This window comes from Manacus vitellinus, unplaced genomic scaffold, assembly GCF_001715985.3.
Source record: "Manacus vitellinus isolate BGI_N305 unplaced genomic scaffold, ASM171598v3 scaffold_62_pilon, whole genome shotgun sequence".
NCBI lineage: Eukaryota > Metazoa > Chordata > Aves > Passeriformes > Pipridae > Manacus > Manacus vitellinus.
Window position 1 is genome coordinate 1182392 of NW_021940704.1, and position 25956 is coordinate 1208347.

The 25956-nt window shown below is 51.9% G+C and overlaps 3 protein-coding genes across 3 annotated transcripts; 2 read left to right on the forward strand and 1 right to left on the reverse strand.

The window, feature by feature from the left end:
- Positions 1–5: 5 nt before the first annotated feature.
- On the forward strand, positions 6–2948 carry LOC103754952 (centrin-2; the record flags this gene model as incomplete). The annotated part of the gene is made up of 4 exons (XM_029963753.1): positions 6–131; positions 1265–1393; positions 2063–2200; positions 2617–2948. Coding segments are annotated over 4 exons (483 nt in total), but the record flags the coding sequence as incomplete, so codon positions are not given.
- Positions 2949–4385: 1437 nt separating this feature from the next.
- LOC112841317 (glutamine amidotransferase-like class 1 domain-containing protein 3A, mitochondrial) lies at positions 4386–9106 on the reverse strand. Its single transcript, XM_029963734.1, has 4 exons — positions 8971–9106; positions 6995–7166; positions 6042–6243; positions 4386–4620 (listed from the first exon to the last, which is right to left on the reverse strand). Exons 1-4 carry the CDS (start codon positions 9076–9078, stop codon positions 4428–4430), a joined length of 675 nt encoding a protein of 224 aa, XP_029819594.1. The 5' UTR covers positions 9079–9106; the 3' UTR covers positions 4386–4427.
- Positions 9107–12352: 3246 nt separating this feature from the next.
- On the forward strand, positions 12353–20337 carry LOC103754953. The gene is made up of 9 exons (XM_018083228.1): positions 12353–12410; positions 13263–13376; positions 14405–16096; positions 16732–16831; positions 17476–17624; positions 17783–17895; positions 18374–18463; positions 19507–19629; positions 20143–20337. Exons 1-9 carry the CDS (start codon positions 12353–12355, stop codon positions 20335–20337), a joined length of 2634 nt encoding a protein of 877 aa, XP_017938717.1.
- The last annotated feature ends 5619 nt before the right edge of the window (positions 20338–25956 follow it).

Genomic DNA, 25956 nt, shown 5'->3' on the forward strand with positions numbered 1-25956 from the left:
GGGCCGCTCCCCAGAGGAAGAAGGCGAGTCCCAAGGCAGAGCTGTCCGAGGGGCAGCAGCGGGAGATCCGCGAGGCTTTCGAGCTCTTCCACACCGACGGCAGCGACAGCATCGATGTCAAGGAGCTCAAGGTGCGGCTGGAAGCACAGGACTGCCGGTGTTAGAAACCGAAATCACCTCCGACAGCACACGGCTTCCCTGCTTTGCCCCTCCTCCTCCCAGCATAAAACCCGGCTTAGTAAAAGGGCACATTATTGCAGCTCTTTCCTGCTGTTCTCAGGTGTGTTTGGGGCCAGGCTGCCCAAAATTCATGGACAGCTCTGTGTTTTCTGTCCTGACTCCTTCTCTGTCAGTAAAACATCAAAAAAAGGGTTTGTTCACATTAAAAAGGTGCTCTTGTCTTGCTGAGGATTTCATGCTTCTCTTCCTTCTCCTCCTCCTTCTCCTTCCTCCTGCTTCTTCCTTCCTGAAAAAAAGGGTTTGTGCACAATTCAGAGGTGTTTTTCCCTCTTTTCGAGGATTTCATGCTGCTTCTGCTTATTATTAAAACCTCAAAAAACGGTTTGTGCACTTTTAAAAAGTGTTTTTTCCCCTCTTGTTGAGGATTTCACTTTATTTGTTTATTAAATTATCCCAGCTGAGGAATCCACCAATGTCACTCATTTTCCTGCTTTTATTCATTGCAAACCCCTTTTGGTCCACCCTCTTCTTTTGGGAAGAAGAGTCATCAGTGAATCAGGACTTATTTTGCTTCCAGGAGTTGCCCCTCTCATTTCCTACCTGGATTTCCGTGTTCCCTAAGACCACAGGGAGCAGATCTGGTTTCAAACCTGCCTCTTGTCTCTTTATCAAAGGAGGGAAATGTTCCCCCAACAGTCATTGAAAGAGATTTTTATCACTGGAGCTGATTATACAACCAAAATAGGGGCTTTAAGAGCAGCAAATAATCCAAATTTTCTCGGTGCAAACATTTCTCCCAAGACTCTGATACGGCCAAATCCCAAATCCCTCCCTGTCCTGAGCTGGGGCAAAAGCGTGGCTAGGAAATTCCTGAATTAACTGCAGGCCAATTCCAGAATAGGAATGTTTCTATCCCTGTTTTCTGCATCCTGATGTGCCCCTGTTTTCCTTCAGACACAGAATGTTGTGACGTGATGTGGCAGAAGTTCACCCGTTTTTTATTCCCTCCCCTGTGGCTTTGTTGATAATTTTGTAGGGTTTGTAACTGATTTTGTGGGATTTATGCCTGATTTTGTCCTTCCAGGTGGCCATGAGGGCCCTGGGCTTTGAACCTAAAAAAGAAGAGATCAAGAAAATGATCTCAGACATCGACAAGGAGGGGACAGGAAAGATCAGCTTTGATGACTTCTTGGCAGTGATGACCCAGAAAATGGTATGGAAGTGGTAAAAAACAAATTAAAGGCAATTTTAATGTGTGATTCATCTCCTTTTGGGTTTAGGGGGAGATTAAAGCACTATTTAATCTCAACTAAATATATGAAAGTTGGATTCTGTCTCATTTTTCAAGGACAAACATCCTGGAATCTGTCTCATTTTTCAAGGAAAGGTTGAAATAACAGTATCATTCCCAACTTCCTTTAGCAATCAGGGGTTTTTTTTTTGAGTGTGAGAAAAGGGAAAACCTGCTTTTCTCCCAGAAAAATCCAGGCTTTTCTCCCAGCTCCAATGCAGCTGTGGAGCTGTTGGAGTGTTTTTCTGTGACGTGGGGGTATTTTCTCTTCTTGAGTTCTAATTTACTTACAGATTAAATCTCTGGATTTAAAAATCTTCAAATATGTTGAGTGAAACCAAGATCCTCGTGGTGAAATCCCAAAGACATCTGGCTGGCTAGGACAGAGAGAAAAAATTCCCTGGAATTCTGGCTGTGCCTCTGTCTCCCTTCAGCCTTTATGTGTGATTCCTGCTGACTGGAACTCCTTTAAATTTACTCTTAAGGGTTTCTCAGTCTATCAAATCTTTTATAACTTTATTTGGAGTGTTCCCTACGACACAACTCCCCCTTATTTTTCCTTTCAGACTTCCTTCTCCTTCCTTTTTTAAGGCTGAAAAAGACTCCAGAGAGGAAATTCTCAAGGCCTTCAAACTCTTCGACGACGACGAAACCGGCAAAATCTCCTTCCAAAACCTCAAACGTGTGGCCAGAGAACTGGGGGAAAACCTCACAGATGAGGAGCTGCAGGTTTGTACCTGGGGAGGAAGAGGGAAGTGGGATCTTCGTGCTGGAGCTGTAGGAAAATCCCTTTTTTCCTGGTAGGAATGGAAGAGTTTGTGTCCAGCAGTGGATTTTGAGGTTGAGCCCACACGGTTCAAATGGCAGCTTTCTGAGAGTGATGGAAAGGGAATAACTCTGCTCCAAGCACTTTGTTTCTCCCAGGAAATTTCCTGTTGTATTTTTGAGACAGATTTCTGCATAAGTGTATTTAGAAAAAACAAATGAATGTCTAGTTGGGACAATATTTTGTCACGGAGTAAGTCTGACATTGAGGGAACACCATCCCCTCCAGTTTTAGTACAACTTACCAAAAACTGGTTCTAATCCTGCTGAATCCAATCATTCCAATGCACATCTGACTCCTGCTCACCAATCTCTTGCAGGAGATGATCCATGAGGCAGACAGAGATGGGGATGGGGAAGTGGACGAGCAGGAATTCCTGCGGATCATGAAGAAGACCAGCCTGTACTGAAGCACAGTTGGATTTATTCCTTTGCACACATGGTGTGGATGCCTCATTTTTTCCCCAGTCCTTTCTTTGTTTTGACTCAGCATAAAAAAAAACCAGGCCAGTTTTGTTCCAAGTGGATGGTTTTAAAGGTGTCTGTGAGCAGTTCCCCACCCTGTTTGCATGCTGGTTGCTGCTTTGTGCTTGGGAGATGTTTACGCTGCTTTCAGTGCACAAATCACATTTTTGGGGCAGGATTCAGATCCTTTTCTGACCAAAAAAAAAAAAAATCTGTCAAACCATTCTAGTTTGGTAAAGAGAGAACTCAAAAGCAGCCAGGGTCAATCTCTGTCCCCCAGCAGTTGGGAGTTTGGGCCCAGTGAACTCTTCATATTTGCAGGGATCAGCTTTTTATAACGTGTTTTACGGGGATTATCTCCTCCCCCCTTTTTAGGATGTTCTTTAAACTCCAAACAAAGTAAATAAATTGCTGCAATTTAACTCGTGTTCAGTTCACGTGGTCAAAGAACTCCCTTTGCCAAAGGAAAAGGAGCTGAGAGCTCCCTGTGTTTGCAGGAAGGTTCAGTGGCTGCAAATGTGATTGTGTTTAAAATAAAGTGTCTTATTTTCAGTTGTGCAAAGAGTTTTGATCCCCACTCTGCAAAAAAAGCAATGTGGAGAAGGTGATCCAGGTCCTGGGAGGGAAAGCTGAGACAACAGGGCTTGTCCAGCCCTGGGAAAATGAGGTTTAGGGGACAATTTATCACCATGCTCTGGTATTTAAAGGGTGGATACAGAGGAGATGGAAACTCCCTTTGCACAAGGGGGCCATGGAAAAGCTGGGGGTAATGGGTACAGGTTATTCCTGAGGAGATTCCCAATGGACACAAGGACAATTCTCACGATGAGAACAATCAGCCATGGGAATATCTGCTCAGGGAAGTGCTGGATGGCCCAGCTTTGGAGAGTTTTAAGATCCAGTTGGGCAGGCAGCTGGGCCAGCTCAGCCTTGAGGTCCTGCCAACCTGGAATTCTCTGGTTCTGTTTATACCAGAGCAGAATTCCTCCTCTTCCCACCAGACCTGGATACTGATACTGAATTGGATTTTTTCCTGTATGGTTTTTCCCCCTCCCTGGCCCACCAGTGGCACTGAGAGCACATCCTGATCCAGAGGGCAAGGAGAACCAGCAGCAGAGTCCAGCCCATGGAAAACCAGCAGGTTTTATTTGGGAGCAGAACCGTGTTCCTTCCTTTTGCCACAATTCACTTCTTCCGGGAGCTGGGGGTTGGGGGGACTGAACTGGAGCCCTGGGGAAACCTGGCATGGCCTTAAGCTGGAGCAGGGCAGGGTTAGGTGGGATATTGGGAAGGAATTCTTGGCTGTGAGGGCGGGGAGGCCCTGGCACAGGTTGCCCAGAGAAGCTGTGGCTGCCCCATCCCTGGGAGTGTCCAAGGCCAGGCTGGAGCAACCTGGGCCAGTGGAAGGTGTCCCTGCCCATGGACGAGGTGGGCTTTGAGGTCCCTCCCAACCCAAACCATTCCATGACTCTGTGCCAGCTCAGTGTGTGCCCACACCCCCCTTCCTGCCAGCTTGCCGTGGCAGAACACCCCAACTCCAGGCTGCCCCTCCTCACAGCCACCCGTGCTCTGGGAAGGGCGGGGAGGGGGCAGAACTCCAGCTGGGTGGCACTTTTCCCTGGTGACACGTGGGTGTCAGAGGGGAAGGAGCTGGACCTCGTGGCCTTCAGGCAAGCCTGACCACTTCCTTGACCATGTTCCCGATGCCATCATGGATCTCGTGGATGGGGGCGTTGCACATGAAGGCGCTGGTGGTCACCAGCCTGTTCCTGGGGTCCACGTGGATCTCGCTGACGTGGCTGTTGACGTGTTTGCAGCCCAGCTCCCGCAGGGACTCGGCCGTCTTGGCGTAGGGCCACCTGCAAGGGAGGAGGGGACAAACCCACCCTGAGGTGAAGGCTGGGAGAGAAAAGAGATGATGGTCCCTGCTCAAAACCTGCTCAGTAGGAGCCAAATGTTTTCCTGCCACAGGAGTTTCTCCAGGCTTACAGAACAGGGAACACCTCCAGATTAGAGTGAGTTAAAAATCTGAAGGAAAGCCAAAATAACCCTTGATGTTCCACTGCTTAACCCTGCCCATGCCAGACTTAGTGTTTATGGAATCCCAGACTGGTTTGGGTTGGGAAAGGGCTTAAAGCTCATCCAGTCCCACCCCCTGCCACGGGCAGGGACACCTCCCACTAGCCCAGGTTGATCCAAGCCCCGTCCAGCCTGGCCTTGGACACTTCCAGGGATGGGGCAGCCACAGCTGCTGCTCTGGGCAACAATTAGGTTTAGGTTTGGGGTTTTTGGGAGGATTCAGCCACAGCTTTCCTGTAGGACTGAGGACACTTTAACTCCCTCTCTTAACACTCCAAGGCTTGTGCCACCATCCTGCTCCTACCTTGGATCTGCTTCACTTGGAGTCAGTGCTCTGGTGTCTCTCCTACCCTGGGTCCATGAGGTGCCACGTGCACGGGGGAGGCAAATATAGGACTGTATTTCAAATGAAGTGTCTCAATTTAAGCTTTACTTAAAAAAATTAAGTGTCTTATTTCCATCAGACTTGTGGAAACACAAAAAAAAACAATGCCAGCAAATCTGGTGCGAGGTCATTCCTTCTGATCTGCTGAGAAATGGTAAAAGTCTTCCAGGCCCTCCAGGCAGGATTTGAGAGATGGCCTGGGAATACAGGACTGGCATCCATCACTTCATAAAAGCCCAGTCCAACTGTGACATGGCAGATTCTCCCACAGGCTTTCTTGGAGTGTGTGGAGCTTCTCCCGTGGAACGGGGACATCTCTTCATGGTCACTCCCCAGGGTTGGAAGGGAGCTTAAAGCCCATCCAGTTCCACCCCCTGCCCTGGCTGAAAGACCTGCCCATGATCAGTGTGTGGTGAGTTACCTCAATCTCCACTTAGTGATTGTTTCTTTTGGAATATAACTCCTTTGACACAGTGCACCACACTATTTTATGCTATATTTTACTCTACTGGGATTTTTTAGCTTTTGCCTTGTGTAGCAAATAATTCTGATCAAGGTCTTCCCTCTCTTCATTTGTCATAATTAATAATTTGTTTTATATAAGTATCATTAAAATATTGATATAAATACCATTAAAACCTGCGGGACAACGTGATTCAATCACACCTCTATAATTCCTGAAATTTGGCTTGGATCCCCCACCCCGAGGCCTGTCTCTGAGGAGGAAGGGGGGTGTTTCTTGGAGCTCAACAAGAGCCTTCCCTAATAAACTTCCAGCCTCCCAGTCCCCCCTGAGAGCCCCAGTGGGTCACTCACTTCTCACACTCGGTGTCGTGTCCCACTGTCACCTCGCAGCCCGGGAAGAGTTTGGCTGCCAGCACTGGGGAGATGCAGCACAGCCCGATGGGCTTGTGGGCAGCGTGGAAGGCCCTCAGCACGTCCTCCACCTCCCTGCAGACGCTGCAGTTCTTGCCTTGGGTGGCCCAAGTGCTCAGGTTTTTGGCCACTCCAAAGCCACCTGAGAGAAGGGGAAGAGAGGGAAGGGGAAGAGAGGGAAGGGGAAGAGAGGGAAGGGGAAGAGAGGGAAGGGGAAGAGAGGGAAGGGGAAGAGAGGGAAGGGGAAGAGAGGATTAGGCTGGGAGGTGATATCCCAGCAGGGCTTTTCCCAGGGATTGCAGGATGTAATGCTAATCTGGATGTGGGGGGTGGCAGCACTTGTCCAATGTTGATAATGGAATTAAAAACAGAGGTCCTGAACCTTTGTGGGCTGAGACACCCAAGCACCTCCCCTGCTTCCACTCCAGTGCTCCAGTGGGTGTGTTCTTCACCCAACAGCTCCTTCCTGAATGCTGGGGGGACACAGGGACACATTTCCCCTCTTAATCCCTGCTCCAGGCCTCATCCACCCCACTGGAATCCCACTTGCACTAGAGAGAGACTCAGACTGACCAAGCTTTCTGCCTTTGACCCCCCCCTCTCTGTCCCAGCCTCTCCTGGGAAGGAGGAAAGGACAGTGGGGAGGGAAGGGGTAGTTCTCCCTTCAGGGAATGATCCTCTGGATGGCACAGAGGATCATTCAGTTGGCAGGTACCCTCTTCTCTTGGGATCAGCTTGGCCTTGCCATGCTCTCTTTTGATCCGAGTCCAAGCCATGTCTGTCCTCCCAATCCCTGCTTCCAGTTCCTGTCCAGCCCATGACTCCTGTGTCATTCCAGGCTTACCTAAGCTGTTCCCAAGGCTGTGGACATGCAGGCCCCACACAGGTCCTACCTGGAATGATCAGGGCATCCAGCCCCTTGACATCCAGCTGAGCCAGATCCTTGATGTTCCCTCTGGCTATCCTGGCACTTTCCACCAGCACGTTGCGCTGCTCCGGCGTCGGCTGCCCCTTCACGTGGTCCACCACGTGCATCTGGGAGATGTTGGGAGCAAAAACCTCTGCCTGGGCACAGGGGAAAGGGCTGTTATCCTTCAGGAATGAGGGAGAAACGTGTGGAAGGTCACAGGGAGCGGGTGCTGAGGGACTTGGTTAGGAAAGGACTTTACCGGGGAATGCCATGACCTTCACCTGGATCTGATACTGGCATCAGGCAGAGGAGGGAAAGAGAGGCCTTTTGTAGCTTCTGCCCAGGGGCAAAGCAGGGAGCCCACACTGCTTGTTTTGGGGGATGAGGAGCCCTTGGTGAAGCTGTTTCTTGGAGGTTTCCATCCCTATCCCAGTGAATCCCCCTCACTGGGGCAGCCCCAGCCCCGTCCCAGCTGCCCCACAGAGCCAGTGGATCCCTGTGGGAGCTGCTGTCCCACCATGTGCCTCCCTCAGAGGTGGGACTTGGGGTTTCCTCTTCCCAGCTACTGTTTTCCCAAAGCCAGAGTGTTTTTCCAGAAAATGCTTCCCCTTCCTCCAGCACTTCCAAGCTCACATGCAGCAGGAGGGTGGAGGGTGACAAACAGGCGGGGGAAAGATTTTGGGGCTGAACACCCCGTGCAGTTCCAGGCTGCACGGTGTAAGAAGGATGCGAAGGAGCTCGAAGAGGGCAAAGCCGGTGCCAGGGCTGGAAGGAACGTCCTGGGAGGAGCAGCTGAAGACTTTGGGCTTGTCTAGTCTGGGGAAAAGGAGGCCGGGGGGAGACCTCGTAGCTCTCCGCAGCTCCCCGAGGGGGGGACTGAGGAGGGAGGTGCTGAGCTCTCCTCCCTTCCAGCTGAGACATTCGTGTTTTCGGATGAAAGCAGGGATTGAATAACGCCTGAGTTTCCTCCACTAGAGGCCCCCGGCGATCCAGGGATGAGGCAGGACGTGCTCCGAGCCCGCCGCTTCGGGAGTGGCAGGAGGGGAGCGACTCGAGGAGAGGAAAGGAGGCAAAATTACACCCTGTGGAGAAAACGCTTGGACAAGTCCCAGCTCTGAGCCGAACGGAGCAGGCAGAGGTGGAAGGGTGTGGAATTGGGTTCATGTCCTCAACAGTACATCACCACTGTGCCCCTGTGTCCCACAGTGCCATTCCCATTCCCGAGGGAACGGCTCTGCCCCAGCTCAGAGCTGTGTGATGTTTTCCACAGGGTCCCTCCCTCCTTTCCCAGTCTCACCGTGTGGCTCTCCTGACTAATAGTATATTAGAGCCACCTTTTTTTTTTTACCCCTCTCCAAATTGAACTCACAAGAACTTGTCTATTCTCTCATCAGAGAGGTGGACTCCCCATCCCTGGAAGTGCTCAGGATGGGGCTGGATGGAGCTCTGAGCAACCTGGCATAGTGGAAGGTGTCCCTGCCCATGGCAGGGAGTTCAACTGGATGATCTTTAAGGTCCCTCCTAAACCAAACCATCCTGTGATTCTCTGTTTCGATTTTCGCTTCTAACCTTTGAGGTTTTAAAAAGCTGGATTTCAAAGCGCCCAAACCAACAACAGTCTTTTAAACTGGAACAGTGGAGCAGAAAAGAGGGAATACAAGCCAAAAAAAAAAAAAAAAAGAATAGAGAAGGCATTCAGGAAAGTCTGTTCGGGAAAGAGTTTGGAGACACTGAGCACAGAGATCCAAGCCCAGCCCGTGGTACAGCAGAGCTGTGCAGGGAGCAGGGAGTTCTCCAGGCTCACTGGAACAGCTCCCGGGCTCTGCTGTCCCCTCTGACTCCACTCACTCATGATTTGCAAGCGATGGGGAGCTTGTGTCTTGTCTCGGAGACAAGGAGGAGAAGACTGAGGAGCAGAGAGGGGCAAAAAGAGCTGGAGCCGGGGCAGGAGCCTCTTACCTGAGCCCCCTCCCTGCTGAGATGCACCAGCACAGCCGAAGCCTCGTGGATCTCGCTCCCATCGTAGACCCCACAGCCAGCCAGCACCACAGCCACCCTCTTCCCCATGGAGCACCGGAGCAGGATTCCCTGGAGAGCCCCGGGTCGCTGCTGTGAGCTCTGTGCCCCAGGAGGATTCCCTGGAGAGCCCCGGGGCGCTGCTGTGAGCTCTGTTCACCACCCGGAGTCTTTTATAGCACAATCCCTCCCCCAGGAGCAGGTGGGGCCAGGAGGGTTGGGCTGAATTTCTCGCTGGCAGGAGGGTTTTATTTCCAGTTCCACAGGCAGGGCATGTAAATATTATTTGTTTCCTCAACTGGCTGCTCCCTCACAGATCTTCCTCCCAGCACGTTGTCTGCAAAGCAGCCCCAGCTGACGTGACGTGCCCAACAGAGCAGCTGTGTTTTTCCTTCTCAGCTCTTGATTTTCCATTCTAGTTCAGACTAAAGCACCAAAACCTTTGCACAGGAGGTGGTGTCAAAGGGAGCCTGCCCAGAGCAAGTGTTGAAGCCAGTGAATTCCTCTCTGGACCCCATTTTTTAAACCCTAACACTGCATAGGCTGCCTCAGGTTTAACACCAAGATTTCCTTTTCTGACTCTGAATGTTCTTTCCCTCAGATCCCCCCTCTCGAGGGCAGATGTTTTGCACTCAGCTGTAGTTGTTCCTGGCCTGAGGTTAGAAATTTATGGTCAAAAAGTCATAGAATATCCTGAGCTGGAAGGGACCCACAAGGATTATCAAGTCCAGCTCACGGCCCTGCACAGGACACCCCAAAATCCCACCTGAGAGTGTTGTTGAGAGGGATAACTTGATCCTTCCTCAGCAGCCCCACCTCTCCATTTGGCAGGGAAGTGGTGCCAGGAACTGGCAGAGCCCTGAGCTCTGGAGGGGCACTGGCAGCAGATTAAACATTGTCTGAAACTCCTCCTTCCCTGCCCTTGCTCTGCTCACATCTGAGAAGACCCTGGACCTCTGTCTCAGCTTGGCCTGGTGAAAGAACTGCCCTGTCAAGGCTGACTTCCCATCCTTCATGAGAGAACAAAATACCTCTGCAAGAGGAGTGCAGAATGTTTTCCAGGGTTGTCTGTAAGACACGTTCCTTGGGGCTCTGTCAGAATTTGGGAGAGACATGAAGTACATCCTGTGGGTGATGAACCAGTGTTTGGGCAAGGTGGTTACTCAGAGCAGGCTCATGACTTCATTTACTGCATGGATGTCCCAAAATGAGGGATTTGGGCACCTGTACAAGCAGGAACAAAACACATGTGAGAGAGGACTTGCAGTCCCACAGGCTTTGCCTCTCAGTTACTTTTATTGCCCAGAACACGAATTAAACTGTGAGATGTGCATTAAAGATACCCAAAGCATTTTCACTGCTGCTTGTTTTGTTATCCAGGGAATTCTAATGATGGTTTAGAGGTGTATTATCTCCTCTTGCATGAAAAACCAGTTGAATTATGCTGCAACTCCAGCTTCTTCCTCCAGCTGGTCCAGGAGCAGTCCTGTTAGTGATGGAACAGAGACAGCCAGAGGTTGGGGATTTAAACAATCTCCTTGCTGCAAACCACATTGTTTAGCTCTGCCTGTTGCAAACTGATGGGGCTGGTTCCCCTTACTGGTTTAATTAGTTTGGTGTAAGTGGACAAACCAGGCTTGTTTCTGTCTCAGTAGATGTGTCAGCCCTAAAGATCTCCCTGCAATAGAGATTTGTGATAAATAACATTTCTCAGCAGGGTTATTCCATCTGGGGTGGCAGCATCTGCCCACATTTATTGTGGTGGAGACACTGGGCTTTGATATTAACACCTGGCTTTAATCTGGGCTTTGATACTAACACCTGGCTTTAATCTGGGTTTTGATACTAACACCTGGCTTTAATCTAGGCTCTGATATTAACCCCTGGCATTGATATTCTTGGGAAGAGGGTTGGGAAGGAGGATTTTTCCTCAAAGCTCTTCCTGAAGGATGAATACATTTAAAGGGAACTGTCCTCCTGAAGAAACCAGGGAAGTTTGGGGGTCACAATGGAATCCAGTTGCTCACTGGAATCCATCCTGCTCCAGCTGGCTCAGGGAGTGGGAAGGGTGGGATTTTCTGGCATTTACCTGTGGACCCTGAGGGTTGTTCCGGATGCTGCTGCAGGTCTGTCGCCTCTCAGATGATCCCACAGGCCTGAATTTGAGCTCCAGCAGTTCCCAGTGCCATTTCCAACAGCTTTTCTCTTCTTCTGGCCTGGCTGTGGAGCAGGACCTACTGAGAGGAACATCAGAGCTTCCTCCTGGAGGGAGCACCAGGAATATCCCTGACCAGCCCAGGGATATTAATGTGGAGTTTTTCACACTGTTGTGCATCTTCTAGCTTGTCAGGAGAGTAGAATTTGCTTTAACTGGGGCAAATTCCTTAATGGGAGCAATCCCTACACTGGCCCCTCACCCACAAACGAAAGAGTGGAGGAATGTCCAGGCCAGGCAGGTGCTGCCCTGCCCCTGTTTCCATCAGAGCTTGGTTAGCTCTCACAGAACAGTTCTCTGCCCAGTTCCCACCTGGCCTGTGACCCAGTGTGATCCCTGTGTCCACTGCTTCCTGCAGCCCCTCCTCCAGCCAGACACACCTTTATGCCCTGACCACATGTTCCCTGTGGGAAGCAGCAGGAAGCTGTCAGCAGGTCCCTCATGTCACCTCTGGGGACAGCAGCGATCCTGGCAATGCCTGACACTTACTCGAGGCCAACAGGGCTCCTCTGGACAGGCTGGGATGGATGTGGAGCGAGAGATGGACAGAAGTCGCCTTGAAGGGGGGGCACCGAGCCTGCCCAGCACAGGGTGGCAGTGCCAGGCATTCAGAGCTGTGACAGGGACAAACAGCAGCACCGTGGCCAGCGTTCAGGAGAAACAACTGGTCCCCAAGGAGCTCCTGGGCTTGCAAAGTGCTTGTTTGCTCCAGCAAGATGGGTTCTTGCAAAAAACCTTCATTTTAACCAGTGCAATTTCCTCGCTGGCAGCGGCAAAGAGGCAGCGGCGGCAATAAACCCTCAGCCTTATTTTCCAAGTGTCTTTTTTAACAAGGGTTAATCAAGAGTAAAATTAAGAGGCCTCTGGAGGGAGCTCCCGGCGGCCCGCGCTGACTCACGGCCCCAAATTTATCGCCGCCCGAAAACCCATTTGCATTTTCCTCCCGCACGCAGCCGGGGAGAGCGCCTCGAACAGAAGAGGTCTGTAGGGAAAAGGGGTGGAGAGCAGGGAGGACCGAGCGCGGGCCAGGCGCGATGCTTTGGTTATAAAGAGCATGGGAGGGAGGGCGGCGGCAGAGCCGCCCTCGGCCGGGGCTCCGCGCACACCGCGATGGGCGACGGCGCGGGGTCCCTGCACGGCTGCCTCGGGCTCCTGGGCATCGCCGCAGGTAGGATCCCTCCTGGCAGGGGATGCGGGCTCGGGACTGACTCTCCTGGACGCCCCCCCCCTTTAGCAGGGGGGGCTAAGGAGGTTTATTCGCCAGCCGCGCTGCCCGCGGGTGAAGCTTTTCTCGCTCCCCCGCGCCCGTTTCCAGCGGCCAACAAAATATTTGTCTTGGCCGCGAAGTGCTGGCGCGGAGTTTTGTGCCCGTTCCGTCCTGGGTGGGAAGCAAATCCAAACTTTTTTTTTTTTTTGGTAGTCGTTGGAATAAATCATCTGGGTTTGGATGTACTCCCTCTCCCTTGTGCAGCCGTTCTCCTGTTTGCCGTGTTCGCTCCCTTTCATTTCCTCCTTCTTTGTTTTCTGCCTCTTTGCGTTTTGGGGCTGGTTTTCTGTTGGCACAACGTCTCTGGGATTATCTGAAGGATGTGTGTGTCTGCCTGTGTTTTGTGTAACTGGAATCACGGATTTTTCCCCTTTATCTGGCAACGGGGGAGCCCTTTCAGACACTTGCATGGAATTCCAGAAGGTCTTGGGTTGGGAGGGACCTTCAAGCCCATCCAGTTCCACCCCCTGCCATGGCCAGGGACACCTCCCACTAGCCCAGGTTGCTCCAACCTGGCCTTGATGGAATGGGAACGTCCACAGCCTCTCTGGACAACCTGAAATGATTATTTTCAAGTTTTCTAAAACCAGGCACCCAGAAAGGAGTGAGACCTTTGGGCACAAACCAAGGCACAACACTTACTATTTGCAGATCTTGTACTGTTATTTTTCTTCTATTCCCTGCTCTGTCCACCCTGGTTCTCTCCTGGTTTTTTGGGCCAAGTTTACAAGCTGTTTTTCCTTTTTCCCATAGGATCACTTCTGCTGGCTGTGCATTTCTACAGCTCAGCCAGAGCAGCCCCTCTGATCCCCAGCACAGCTCTTGGAGTCCTTCTGCTCATTTTATCAGCTCTTTTGGCCTATGCAGGTAAGATGTGGGGGGTTCAAGGCCTCCCCCTCCCACAGCTTAGCGTGTGCTGGGGCTGATACAAACCACAGCAGCCTCAGGGACAACTGAGCCCTTCTCCTGGAATTTGCCCAGAGAAGCTGTGGCTGCTCCTGGATCCCTGGAAGTGTCCAAGGCCAGGTTGGACGGGGCTTGGAGCAACCTGGGCTAGTGGAAGGTGTCCCTGCTCATGGCAGGGGGTGGCACTGGAGGAGCTTTAAGGTTCCTTCCAACCCAAACCAGTCTGGGATTCTATGTCAGCACAGCAAATTTTTACTGTACAGGCAAGAGAAGAAATCAATGTTTGTGTTAAACAAGGATCTCTGAGAGTTTTAACACAATGAATCCATGACTCCTCAAAAAAGGGTTCCCAGGCTTTCTGAGAGTACTTTCAGCATCCATGGTTTGGAATGTCCATCTGGACATGCCAGGAGATCAACTTAACTGAGAGAAAAAAATCACTGCCTGTAGCAGAGTCCACACTTTTTAGAATGAATGTTGAATTATTTCTCATTTTTAACTCAGAGTAATGAGGACATTAAAATCAGTCATGGAATCAGAATTGTTGGGAAAGACCTTTAAGATCACCAATTCCAACCATCAACCAGCGCCGCCACCACCATGTCCACCACTAAACCATGTCCTCAAGTGCCACATCCACGTGTTTTTGGAACACTTCCAGAAGTGGTGACTCCACCATTCCCCTCCACAATTGTGCCAGGGCTGGACAACCCTTTCTGTGAAGAAATTTTCCCAATATCCAACCTAAACCTCCCCTTGAGGCCGTTTTCTCTCCTCAGGAGAAGAGCCCGACACCCAACTCACTACAGCCTCCTGTCAGGGAGCTGTAGGGGGTGAGAGGACCCCCCTGAGCCTCCTCTTCCCCAGGAGGAATCTTGCTCCACGCAGGATCTGTGCAGCTCCGGGCTGGCCCGGTGATCCTGGCCCAACTCCCTCTTCCCACATCCCTCTGTCTGGAAATCACAGCCCTGTCTGTGTTTGTTCCTCAGGGATCCGGAGGAGCCCCAGGAATGCCTCCCTGTTGCTGTCCCTCTGCCTGACCATCTCAGCCTTCTGGTGTGGCTACGGAGTGACCTTCGTCCTGGCCGGGCAGGGCGCGCTGGGCGACGCCGGGGACCTCCGCGATGCCGTGGTGCCCGGCCTGGCCACCTTCACCGTGGCACTGCTCCTCGTGGCAGTGGTGGGATTGCTGTGCAGAGAGCCCGTCCTGGCCCTCATCTCCGGTGCCACCTCCCTGGCCAGTGCCCACGACGTGGCCGCGCGTCACAGCCGCGCCTTGGGCTCCTCCGCTGTCGCTTGCAATTACCTCGTCGTCTGCTTGCTGGGGGGGTACTTTGCCCTGGGAAGGATCCTCTATTTCCTGACCAAAGGAAAAATGGCCCTTCCTGGCACGGATCTGGCCAAGAAAAAGAGCCACGAGCAGGCCCAAGCCGCCGGTGGCAGCACCAATCCCTTTGCGGCCACGGGGCTGATCCTGAACATGCTGTGGGCCGGGGTGTTTGGCTGCAGGCTCCTGGGCATCACCAGCAAACTCTTCATGGGCCAGGTGCCCTGGCTGTGGGCAGCTGGCATCTACCAGATTGGCATCTGCATCTTATCCTACCGTGCAATGGATGTTCTGATGGCCACATCCTTTGGATTCACTTCCATCCTCAAGTTTGCTGGAGGCTACTGCCTCCTGTACCCACTGTGGCAGCCAGAGGAGCCATCCCTCCCTACCCCATTCCTGGTGGTTTTCTCCATTCTTTTTGCCGTCTTGGCTCTCTTCCTCTCCCTCAAGAGCCCTCTGGATGGCTTGTATTTGCTGGTTTATGTGGCCTCCTGCCTCGCCTTGGCTTGCCATCCCAGGGGGTTTTTTGCAGGTGGTCCCCAAGGTGTGGCCGTGGCCGTTTTCGTGGCCTCAGCCCTGGTGGCTCTCATTCACCTGTACAATGTGAAAGCAGGGGCCAAGACCCCCCCAGGGAAGGGGAAGGGGGCTGTGAAGGCCCTCCTCGCCCGCAGCAGTTTCCTGAAGCTCCGTGAGGGGCCAGACCTTCACGCTCCATACCTGGGCTACTCCAAGTATGCAGATGCAGAAGCTCTTGCCTTTGCATGCAGTGTCCTGGCTTCTTCTGCTCTGACGGCCCCAGGAGACCCCCAGGCTCCCCTTGCCACCGTTGTCATTCCATGGGTAGTGGTAGCTGGTGGGATCCTTAAGCTTCTGGGCGGCTCAGTGGCCTTTGCCCGGGGTAAAACCCTGGAGAGCAGTGCCTTCATCCTCTACGCTGTCATGTGGATCATCTGGGGCTTGGCAAGGTATGGTGGCCTCTATGGCACTACCAGAAGCTTCCACTCGGCCGTGGGCATCGCTGCTTTCATGCTCTTCAACGGCTTCGTCGTCCTCTGCACCCTCTTCCTAAACATCACCTGGTTCTTCTACTCCCTCACGTTCATGCTGGTCGCTCTCAGCTTCTTCCTGGATGCCATCCATGCCCTTCCCACTGGATATGACACGGCTGCCACCCTCAGCTTCGGGCTGGTCAGCTTTTACTGCTTCCTGTCTGCCCTTTCCAGCGGCACCTTCGAGGGTCCCTGCCTGCCCATGGGAGGGCCCATCGTGCAGCTCGGTGGTGTGAGGGGGGGGATGAGCAAGTGCCTTCACCTGCCCGCCAGGAGAGCGTCCTCAGTCAAGAGGATTGCAGGTAAGGGGAGAGCAAAGGGCGCAGTGTGGGGGTGGAGGGGAAATTCTGGGTGAATTCATAGCAGAACAGCTACTTAAAGGACGTTTTTACAATCATAGAGTCACAGAATGGTTTACGTTGGAAGGGACCTTAAAGTTCATCTCGTCCCACCCCCTGCCATGGGCAGGGACACCTTCCACTAGCCCAGGTTGCTCCAAGCCCTGTCCTACCTGGCCTTGATGTGGAAACCAGGACAATCTGGTGGCGTTTTGGTGAGGTGGGCCAAGTTTTGAGAGTAATTATCTGAGTTTAGCAGCAAATTCTCTCCCATATCATTTTCCTACCTGTTCATCCACCCTGGACTCCAGGAATCCTCCAAGCTGGAGCTGCCACGGAAAGCTCTGTACAGACAAATGGCACCAGTGCCTGGTGCTTGCTCTCTCCACTTCTGGCCCTGAGGAACGTGGCCCAGAACTCCCCTAAGTGCCAGATCTCCCCTTGGATGAACCCCAGAAAAATGCACTGCCAGAGGGAACGCTTTGTTAGTTGGGAAAAGGAGAGGAGAGCACGGAATTGGCTGGTTTGGCTGTGACAGCTCTGCTGTGGGAATTACAGCCCCTCACTCAGGGGGTTCTGCCCTGTTCTCGTGCCCACAGATATCCTGAGGAGTGGAGGGACTTGTGGCATCCCCACAGACACCGTGTACGTGCTTGTGGCCGCCTGCAACCGCCCCGATGCCGTGGAGAAAGCTCACAGGTCAGTCCTTGTCGTGGCCTAAAGAAGCTTCTGGAACTCAGAAAGCTCACAGGTCAGTCCTTGTCGTGGTCTAAAGAACCTTCTGGAACTCAGAGCTGCTACTGAGCGCTGGCTGCAGCTGGTCAAGGGCAAGGCAGCTCAGCCTTGGTGGGAGCAGCAAGGTGGGGGAGAAGATCCAGATGAGGGAAGGAGAAAATAGAGCTGTAATTGTCTTCTAGGAGCTGCTCCTGGCAGGTGGTGGAGCTTTGTAACTTGGGGACCACCAGAAACCCAAAGAGTGGCAGATGGGACAGGGGGTTATCCTGTAGGTTTGGGAGGTACATGTTGTCACACCCAAAACCTCTCTTGTGACAACAGGCTCTTGCTTGGACTCCTGTGAGCAGCTGAGACCCCTCATATTGGTGGGGTTTCCTTAGAAATTGGGATTTCCACCCATCACAGTGCAAAACCTTGATTTGGAGAAAACATTCCTGGTTGGGAATAGTCACTGTTGAACAGTCCTGCTTGTACTAGAGACTGGTGCCCTGGGGCAGAGCCTTCACACCTTGTCTTAGCTCTAGCTCTCACCAACACAGTTCCCTTTTCAGCTTGAAATTAAATCCCTGTCTGAATTCCAGACTCCTCTTTTCTCACCCCTTTTCCAGGTCCAAGCGCCAGGCTCAGGATCGCCCCATGTCCCTCTGGATTTCCAGCCTCAAGCAACTGGAACCTGCCAAGCATTTGTTCACTCCCCTCCTCTGGGACTTCATGGAGGCTGCCTGGCCATCTCCTATCAGCCTGGTGGTTCCCAGAGGTGAGGAAGTGCTCTTGATTCCAAGTTCTCTGGAGAGCTTTGGCTTGGAAACTCCATCCCGTGGAGTAACTCTGGAGATGTTCCGTGGAGATATTCCCGGTAAGATCATTGTGTTTGGGCTGATGTACATCCCTGAGTGCCACCTGATTCTTCTGCAGGTGAGTGGGTGGACTTCCTGGGAATGAAGGACTCTGCTAAGTACGTTGGGACCCCTCAGAGCGTCGCCATCCGCATCCCCGACTGCTCTGTCACCACGCACCTCATCGACCTGGTGAGTGCCACGGCAGCCTCAGCCTGGCTGGGAGTGGTTTTGTGGCAGCAAAGAGGGTAAAAGGAGCAACCACCAGGTCAGAAACCCAGAAAAAAGGCCATGGACAGACATTCTGTCTGATTTCCTGCGCTGTCCTTGCAAGCACAGGCTCAGCTGAGGCCACAGGAACTTCAGAAGGTCCAGAAAGGGGCCAGAGGAACTGGGAGAGCCTGGGGCAGACATTGCAGGCCTTCGGAAACCAAAATGTTGTTTCATGATCCTCATCAGCAAACCCCAATTTAAGCGAGTGTCAGACACCCCAACACACTTTGGTGGGACTGTAGTTGCCTCCAGGTACAGGAGGAGCCTGTACCTGGGTGAGCCACACCAAGCTCTCTTTGGAGCCCCAGGCACTCAGGAGTGAAGTTCAGAGCTCGAGTCGCCTGTTTGATCCAGCAGAACCAGCTCAGAGCCTTCATTCTCATTTTTCTGCCCCCAGGTCGGGCCCATTGTGGTCACATCAGCCAACCCAACGGGAGAGGCCGACACCACCCACCACAACCAAGTGTATGCCAAGCTGGGAGACAAGGTAACGGGGCTCTCTGCTCCCAAGGGATGTGGGGATGGAAGGACACAACCACTTTGCTCCCAGTAGGCAAACCAAGAGATGGTATCTAGACTCTTGGAAAGCATCTCTTTTAAAAAAAAAAATCTCATGGACGTCCCTCGTGTTGGTGTCGCAGTAAAAGAACATTTTAAGCTTCGGGACTTGGTTAGAAACCAGAATTGCTCTGATTTGCACTGTGTAGTTATGGCTTGGCAATGTGAGTCTGTTCATCTTCCAACACAGGACGAGATGAGCAAAAAAAAAAGCCTCCTTCTTTTCTTATGAGCAATCAAACCCTGATGCCTGGATGTGCCAGGGCTCCAGCTGGCACAGGGCTGTGAGAGCACAGGGCATTCCCATTTCAAGCTGAAGCTGCTCTAAAACCGGTGCCAAGCTCCAAAATATTCCTGGCTTTTAGGACTTTCACACATTCTGGAAGTACCATGGTCAAGGGACATTCATTGTCTTCAGTTGGGTCAGGTTGGATCTCAGGGAAAGGTCCTTCCCCCAGAGGCTGGTTGGGCACTGCCCAGGCTCCCCAGGGCAGTGGGCACAGCCCCAAGGCTGCCAGAGCTCCAGGAGGGTTTGAACAACACTCTGAGGGACAGAGGGGATTGTTGGGGTGCCTGTGCAGGGCCTGGAATTGGACTGGATGATTCTTGGGGATCCCTTCCAGCTCAGAATATTCCATGATTCTATGATTTCACCACTAAATCCTGAGGGTTCCACGCTTTGTATCTGTGGCACTTGAGTGAGGGCAGTTTTAAACAACAGCTGGTACAAATCTCCTCAGAAATCTGGGTTTACACCCATTTTCTTGGTGGATAGGACTTCTTCAAAGCTCCTCAGATGGTGCAAACCTATCTTTGCTGTACTGCTGCCCTGCACCCCACAGAGCCTTCTCTGGCTTTTCCCTGAAGGAAGGAGCAGTATTGCCTCAGATAATAATCACTTGCTGTTGAGAGGGGTAACCTTTTTCTCCCAAGTGCCTGAGGGGGTTTTGGTGTGGAAATGTTGCTCTTCAGGTGGATGCAGTCCTTTGTGACGGGCCCTCTCCAGAGAACGTTGCCTCCACCGTGGTGGACTGCACCAAAATCGACAGTGGGAACATTGGGTTCTTCAGAGTCGGCCTCATCCCCAAGTCTCAGGTAAAATTCACCTGGATTTCACTCCTATTCCCTTTCTCCACGAAGTGGGTTTCAGACTGGGGGTTTCCCAGTTTTATAAGGACAGTGTGAGAAGTTATCACAGGGTGGTGTGAAGAAGAGCAGAGCTCCACGTTGCTCTGTCCTGATCCTGCTCCAGATCCCCATCACACCTCTGTGTGCTCTTCTGGAAGCAAGGTGAGACTGATTCATTCATGGAAAGAGCTCCAAGATCCAGGGGGCCTCCGTGGGACAGAAACTCCGTGTACACCCTTCCCAGAGATCCCTGAGCACACAGAAACGAGTGTGATCCCAAAACTGAGCCCAGACACGTACCTTGAAAGAAAAGGTCTAGCTGAAAATGGAAGGGCTGGCTAGTAGGACCTTTGAAGATGTCCCTGCCCATGGCAGGGGCTTGGCCTTGATGACCTTTAAAGGTCCCTTCCAACCATGACTTTATGATTCCGTGGTTATTTCGGCTGCTGACCCACTCACAGAGGTGTTTGCTCCTTCCAGGTGCTGCAGATACTGGAGCGGGTGCAGAAGAAGCACCAGGAGGCCCCCAACAGCAGCACTGGCCCCGTGAAAGGCCGTGAGGAAGCCCTGGGTGGCAGCCACGCTGTGCCCAACGGGGTGGGCACGGCTGCCCGGGTGGAGACAGGGCCAGCACAGCCCCCTGATGATGGCTGTGAGCATCACACCCGCCTCTGACTGCAGGCAGCTCCAGCGACTCCGTGCTCAGTGGGAAACCATTTGCTGGAAAATGACCTGTCACTGGGGACTGGGAGAGGGTTTCCAGCTGTGGGGGTGATTCATTCCTTTTTCTCTGGACACTGCTAAAGTATCCCGGTGCTGACTTACAAACCACAGTCACCCAGGAGGACAGTTTTCACTGGACGACGCTGCCAGCTTTCACTGGAGGGCAGACATGACCAAAGCAAGGGTTATTTTGGTGCCAGGCTGGCCCCAGAGTGCCAGGGCTTTATTCCTTTCACTGGGAGGTGATTCCTTCGGTTTGGGGCACGGAGGGAGGTGAAGTGTTCTAGAGTTACAGGGCGGGGGGAAAACACTGCATGAAACTTGAATCACACAGTCAGAGAGGTGGGGAAAGACCTTTCAAATCAGCAAGTTCAACCCTTCCCCCAGTGCTGCCAAGGCCACCATTAACCTGTGTCCCCAGTGCCACAGGAAGGGGGAGAGGGAGCAGGGGAGGTGTGCTCAGGTGCTGTGCTGGGGGTACAAGGGACTGGCTGAAATAGGGGAGGCAAAGGGTGGTGAGATGGGGGCTCTTCTGCCATGTCTTCTTTAGAGTGGAGGTCACCTCTTCAGACCTCCATCTGGGAGTCTTTCCTCTGCTGGGAGAACCCAACACTCAAAAGCAGTGCCATTCCCTGGATGCCATCTGCTGTATTTCACAGTCAGAGCCAGGCTGGAATGACCTTCCTGGTGACTCCAATAATATATCCTTAGAGGTGCTGGAGAATTAGGGAAGACCCTCCCTTCCCGTTTTCTGCCGAGTATGAATTTCAGGAGGGCAATTTCCATGTGTGTGAGGAGGCCAGGAGCTGGTCTCTTGCCTTACAGCCCCACTGGTCACATCTCATGGCACGTCTCTTCCAGAGGGCAGATTTCACAGGATCAGAGGGAGGAATTCCAGCCACTCCAGGCAATCATTTGTCCTCACTGGGGGCCCAATTTCTGTGCAAACTCATGAAATATGGGGAATAAACCAGAGGAGCTGGAGATGTGCCCTCACCTGTGATCTTGGTGGCATCTTGGAGATGTGATGGGATGGCTCCTGTGACTGGGGTGTTGGAATGGGAGGAGACTCTTTAGGAAGGACAGGCAGGGTAGACAAATCCAGTGCAGAGTGGGAGCTGCTGACCAGGAGGAGGTGGAAAGAGAATTTCAAACCTTCATGAGGAGTTTTCCTTGGCAAACTGTTGCTTGTTTCACCTCCAAAAACTGCTGATCTTATTCTTACCTGACTCAGGTGCAAGGTGCTGATCAAACTCCAGCTGAAACCAATCCACTGAGTCATTGGTTTCACCTGGAGTTGTGCTGGAATTCAAGGACAAATGCTGTGCAGTCAGAGGAGCTCAACCTCTACAAACTACAGCCAAACCAGGTCTTCTCAGCTTGCTCTCACAGAGCTGGCTCTCTTCCTGCAGAGAAAATTTCAGATCAATTGAGTTTGTTAAATAAAATTGCTGGTCTATTTCCTGTATCTCTTTGGAGTTTATTAAAACTGGGTTTTGGAAAGCAATAAAAGATTTTCAATAAACTGAAACCACCCCGGGCTGTGCAATGATCTGTGGCAAGAACTTGAGCAAAACCTGGTGGGTCAACAAGTTCTGGATGTCAGTGTGTGGGTGTTCCTGGCCATGAAGGATGCAAAAAGGATCTTAGGAGAGAATCAGATTGTGATACTTCCCAGGGTGGGAAAGATAACTCCTCACACCAAACCCTGCTCCCAGGGCTGAATTTCAGCGCCTTAACTCAGTAAAATAAACCCCATAAACACCAAAATCTGAGGGAATGTAGTAAGAAGTGTGAATTTGGAGAGGGGCTGAAGCATTTTGGTGTGAGGAAACAGCCCTGGCTTCAGTGTGCCAAATAATGATGTGTTTTAGTGTGCCACGAATTGAAAGTGGCTTAAAAACAGTGGATTCTTCACTTGACACCTCACCCTGGGGCCATTTTCCCTCTTTCTCTCTGGGGTGTTTGTTTTTTACTCGCAGAAAGTGTGGATTGCAGTATCAGGACACTGGGGGAGGAACCATTTCTCCCTTTGCTGAAGTAAGACAAGGAGAGATTTCATGTAAGGCTCTCCTGTGTACCAGCAAACTGGAAAGAAATAGTCTAGGGAGGGGATTTAAATGGGATCTTTCAGTTAAATCAAGGCAAGAAAATATTTCTACTCTTTCCACAGTTTTCCCAGCACTTAAGGGGAAGCAAAATGTTTTTAAAGAGAAGTGGAGAGAGAGAAAAAAAGCTGCTGTTTGAAATGGCAAATCCAAAACACTTCAGTTAGAAAGTGCTGAGATAAACATTTGAATACTTTGGTACCAAAAAGATCCATTTTTGAGGTATTGACAAGAGTGTTTTCATCACTCTAAAAATGGAGGTCATGGTCAAAAAAGGGTGTCCAGGCCCCCCTCAAGGGAGACTCTTCACTGAGCCCTTCTGGTGCTGCTGCTCTCAAGGGGAAGGAATCGCTCCATCCGCATTCCAAATGAGAGGGACAGGAGGGAATGTGGGTCCTCAGACCTCCATCACAGGAGGAGTTTGAGGAAAATCAGAGAATTCGGCAGAACCAATTCGATTTCGGTCGCGTTGTCAATGCCTTGGAGGCCCTTTGGGCCTGAAAGGTCACCCTGGGAGACAAAATAACCTCGTGAATGGGCCTCTTTGTGCAACAGCCAACGCTTCAATCCCACTGGGGTTGGAAACAACCCAGGAAGGAGGGCTGGCCCACCTTGATTTTGCCCTTTGTGGAGTCTAGACACCCGTGTCAATGGAAAGAGAAGGAAAAAAGAGAGAATGGAAAATAAGTGTGTTTTCCAGTCTCAGGAAAAGCCAGCTCACCCTCCTGAGAATAGACAGGGCCACAGGAACAGGAACTGACTCAGGGCCATGGCCGAGCCTGTGCGTGGGCACCGAGGGTGGACCTGGTCTGGGGTGGGCACGGCGGGTCAGAGGGGAAGGGAGGCAGCACAACCTGGGTGAAACCAGCCCAGTAGAACCTTGGAGACGGGGGCAGGGGCAGGAATGTCCCTTGGCATACAGGAGCACTGGGAACTGGGGGCTCTGGGGGGACCTAACAGTGGGACTCGATGATCTTGGAGGTCTTCTCCAACCTTAATTCTATGATTCTGTCACCTCTTTGGGTCTTGCTCCTGAGATAGAGGAGGCAAAGTCTAGCTTGGGATGGGATATGGGGTGCAGGAAAAGGCAGGAGCAAAGTCCTGCTTAGCTGGGTGATCTGCAGTCAAAGCAAAACGCTTTGATCTTGGCCCAGTTGAGGGCCATGACCCACAGTGGGTTTATGTCCCACTCAGCTCTCTTCATTCTTCCTGCTCCTCCTCCCCATGCCAGGAAGGGCCTGGGCTTATTGCTGCAGAAAATCAGTTCTGTAGCTTTTGGGGGAAAACAACCATAAACAACGAAGAAACAGCGTATTCCAAAATCCTGGGCCGGGTCTTCAGCTGCTCCGCAAAACACAGCTGGGATTTCCATAGTGAGTTGTGGTGCCCAGCTGGGCAACCTGGAATGGTCTAGAGCCATCCAGGAGTCCCTGCACTCCTTCCAGATGTAACACTGGGTTTAAGGAGCAGCTCTGAGCTGAGGCTCAGCTTAACTCAGCCCAGGAATAGCTGGGTGACACCAGCCGGGCACTGAACCCAAGAGGAAAATTACTCTGTTAAATCATCGTCCCAGAATGGTTTGAGTTGGAAGGGACCTTAAATCTCATCCAGTTCCACCCCCTGCCATGGGCAGGGACACCTTCCACTAGCCCAGGTTTCCCAAAGCCCCATCCAGCCTGGCCTTCATGTGGAACACTTTGTCTTTTACTGCAGATCTCCCTGGCTGTGACTCACGGTGCACCTGGAGCTACCTGGTGGGGAACAACTTATCCCCAGATGATTGTGGGAAAAATCTTTGGGGAAAACTGAATGTTCTGGAAATGGAGCTTCTTGATCCACAACAACAGCTAACAGGATTAGCTTCCAGCTGTGTCTCCCTCGTGCTCTTCCCTTCTGCCCAACCAGAAGAACATCTGATGGCTGGAAGACTTTCACGTCCCCGTTCCGGAGGGCACTGACAGCTGGGGCTGAGTGAGGGAAGGGGCGGTGGGAGCTGCATCCTTGGGCAGGATCTGGGGGATTTATGGGGTCACTGTGTTCCCCTGCTCCATTTCCTTGGGTGCTGTCACCTGCCTGCCAGTGGAATTCAGGGAGTACCGGAGCAGTCAGAGCAAGGGGTCCTGTGGGGGCTGGATGGGGAGGTCTGCCCTGAACAGCCAGTTTGGCAGCTGTGATAAATACCTCAAGTCGTGTTTGAGGGCTCAGCAGTGCTAGTTCTTGTGAGAATCACCTCTTCATTCCCTCCTGGAAAACACAAAGATCTTACTTGTGTTGTTACCTCTTTCTAGATAGCAAAAACCAGGGATTTCAACAACTTCTTCTGCTCTGGCCAGGAGGGAGATGTCAGGGTTGTCCTGAGGTAGGTTTATCTCTCTCAGCAGCTGTGGAACAGCCACTGCAGTCCCTCCAGGACTGGCCATGCCCAGGCACCTTTGAGGAACCTCCTGTTCTCCATGTCTTACTGCAGAAGAAAACTCTGCCTCCCAAGGCAGCTCTGTGCAGTTCTCAGGGGAGTACGGTTTGTAGGGTCACATCCCGAATTTAGAGACCTCAACAGGCTTCCCTTGGTTACCTCATCATCAGAGCTTCCCCACCTATTTTCCCACACCCTATTTTTCACGTTGCCCACCCAGCAGGAGGAATGTGGGCCTTTCCTGTGGGGTTCATTGCTGAGCTCCAGTAAATACCCAGCTCTAAACCCCTTCTGTGACACAGCACCGATTCCTGGAGGTCCTACAACATCCTTCCTCCTTTGACCTCCCCTGTGCCACTGCTGGTTTACACCAAACTATTGCTCTGTGAGCTGCTGAATTCATGTGCATGCTCTGATTATTCTCACTGCTGTGGGTTCCACCAGGACCTCGTGTAGTCAGGGACAAGTCCCTAAAGGAGCAGGATGTGCCCAGGTTTCCTTTCAGGACACTATTCCTCAGAACCTGGAGGGTGGGTGAGGACCAGCAGCATCAACTCTACCCCTGAGTAGAGTCACTCTCATCTTATCTCCTCAAAATTCCCCTTTGGTATCCCATCCCCTGCAGCCTTCCCAAGGACCCTCTTGTCCCACACTGGGTTATCAGATCCTACATGACCCAAGGGGTACCACAGATCCTTATCCTACTCCTTCCCACCCCTACAATTGCTCCAGAGCCTTCCACCTTCACTTGCAAAACAAACCAAGTCCTACTTGGAAATTCAAGTCTCTTGTGGGAAGTAGAAATGGCCAAATAGGTGGAGAAATAAAGATAAGGAAGGAGAAGACATGGAAGCTTGGTGTTGTTTTGGGAGTGAAGAAGAAATCAAGTCCAGAAGTCAGCAACGACAGTTGGACTTGAAGATCTTCAATGTCTTTTCCAGCCTCTGTGAGTCCATGATTCCATAACTGCTGGGACACAGGAAACAGGCTCCTTGGACACTGAAACAGCTGGGATGGGGTTTCCACAGACATATTTGATGTTATGTTCTC

What these genes read in the sequence shown, in the direction of transcription:
- LOC112841317 (XM_029963734.1), bottom strand. Translation starts at nt 9,078, where the DNA reads ATGGGGAAGAGGGTGGCTGTGGTGCTGGCTGGCTGTGGGGTCTACGAT. An exon ending in TCAGCAGGGAGGGGGCTCAG is followed by an intron (nt 7,167 to 8,970) that starts GTAAGAGGCTCC and finishes CCCTGTGCCCAG; the next exon opens with GCAGAGGTTTTTGCTCCCAA. An exon ending in GGATGCCCTGATCATTCCAG is followed by an intron (nt 6,244 to 6,994) that starts GTAGGACCTGTG and finishes CCCTTCTCTCAG; the next exon opens with GTGGCTTTGGAGTGGCCAAA.
- LOC103754953 (XM_018083228.1), top strand. Translation starts at nt 12,353, where the DNA reads ATGGGCGACGGCGCGGGGTCCCTGCACGGCTGCCTCGGGCTCCTGGGC. An exon ending in CAGCCTGGTGGTTCCCAGAG is followed by an intron (nt 17,625 to 17,782) that starts GTGAGGAAGTGC and finishes ATTCTTCTGCAG; the next exon opens with GTGAGTGGGTGGACTTCCTG. An exon ending in GCCTCATCCCCAAGTCTCAG is followed by an intron (nt 19,630 to 20,142) that starts GTAAAATTCACC and finishes TGCTCCTTCCAG; the next exon opens with GTGCTGCAGATACTGGAGCG.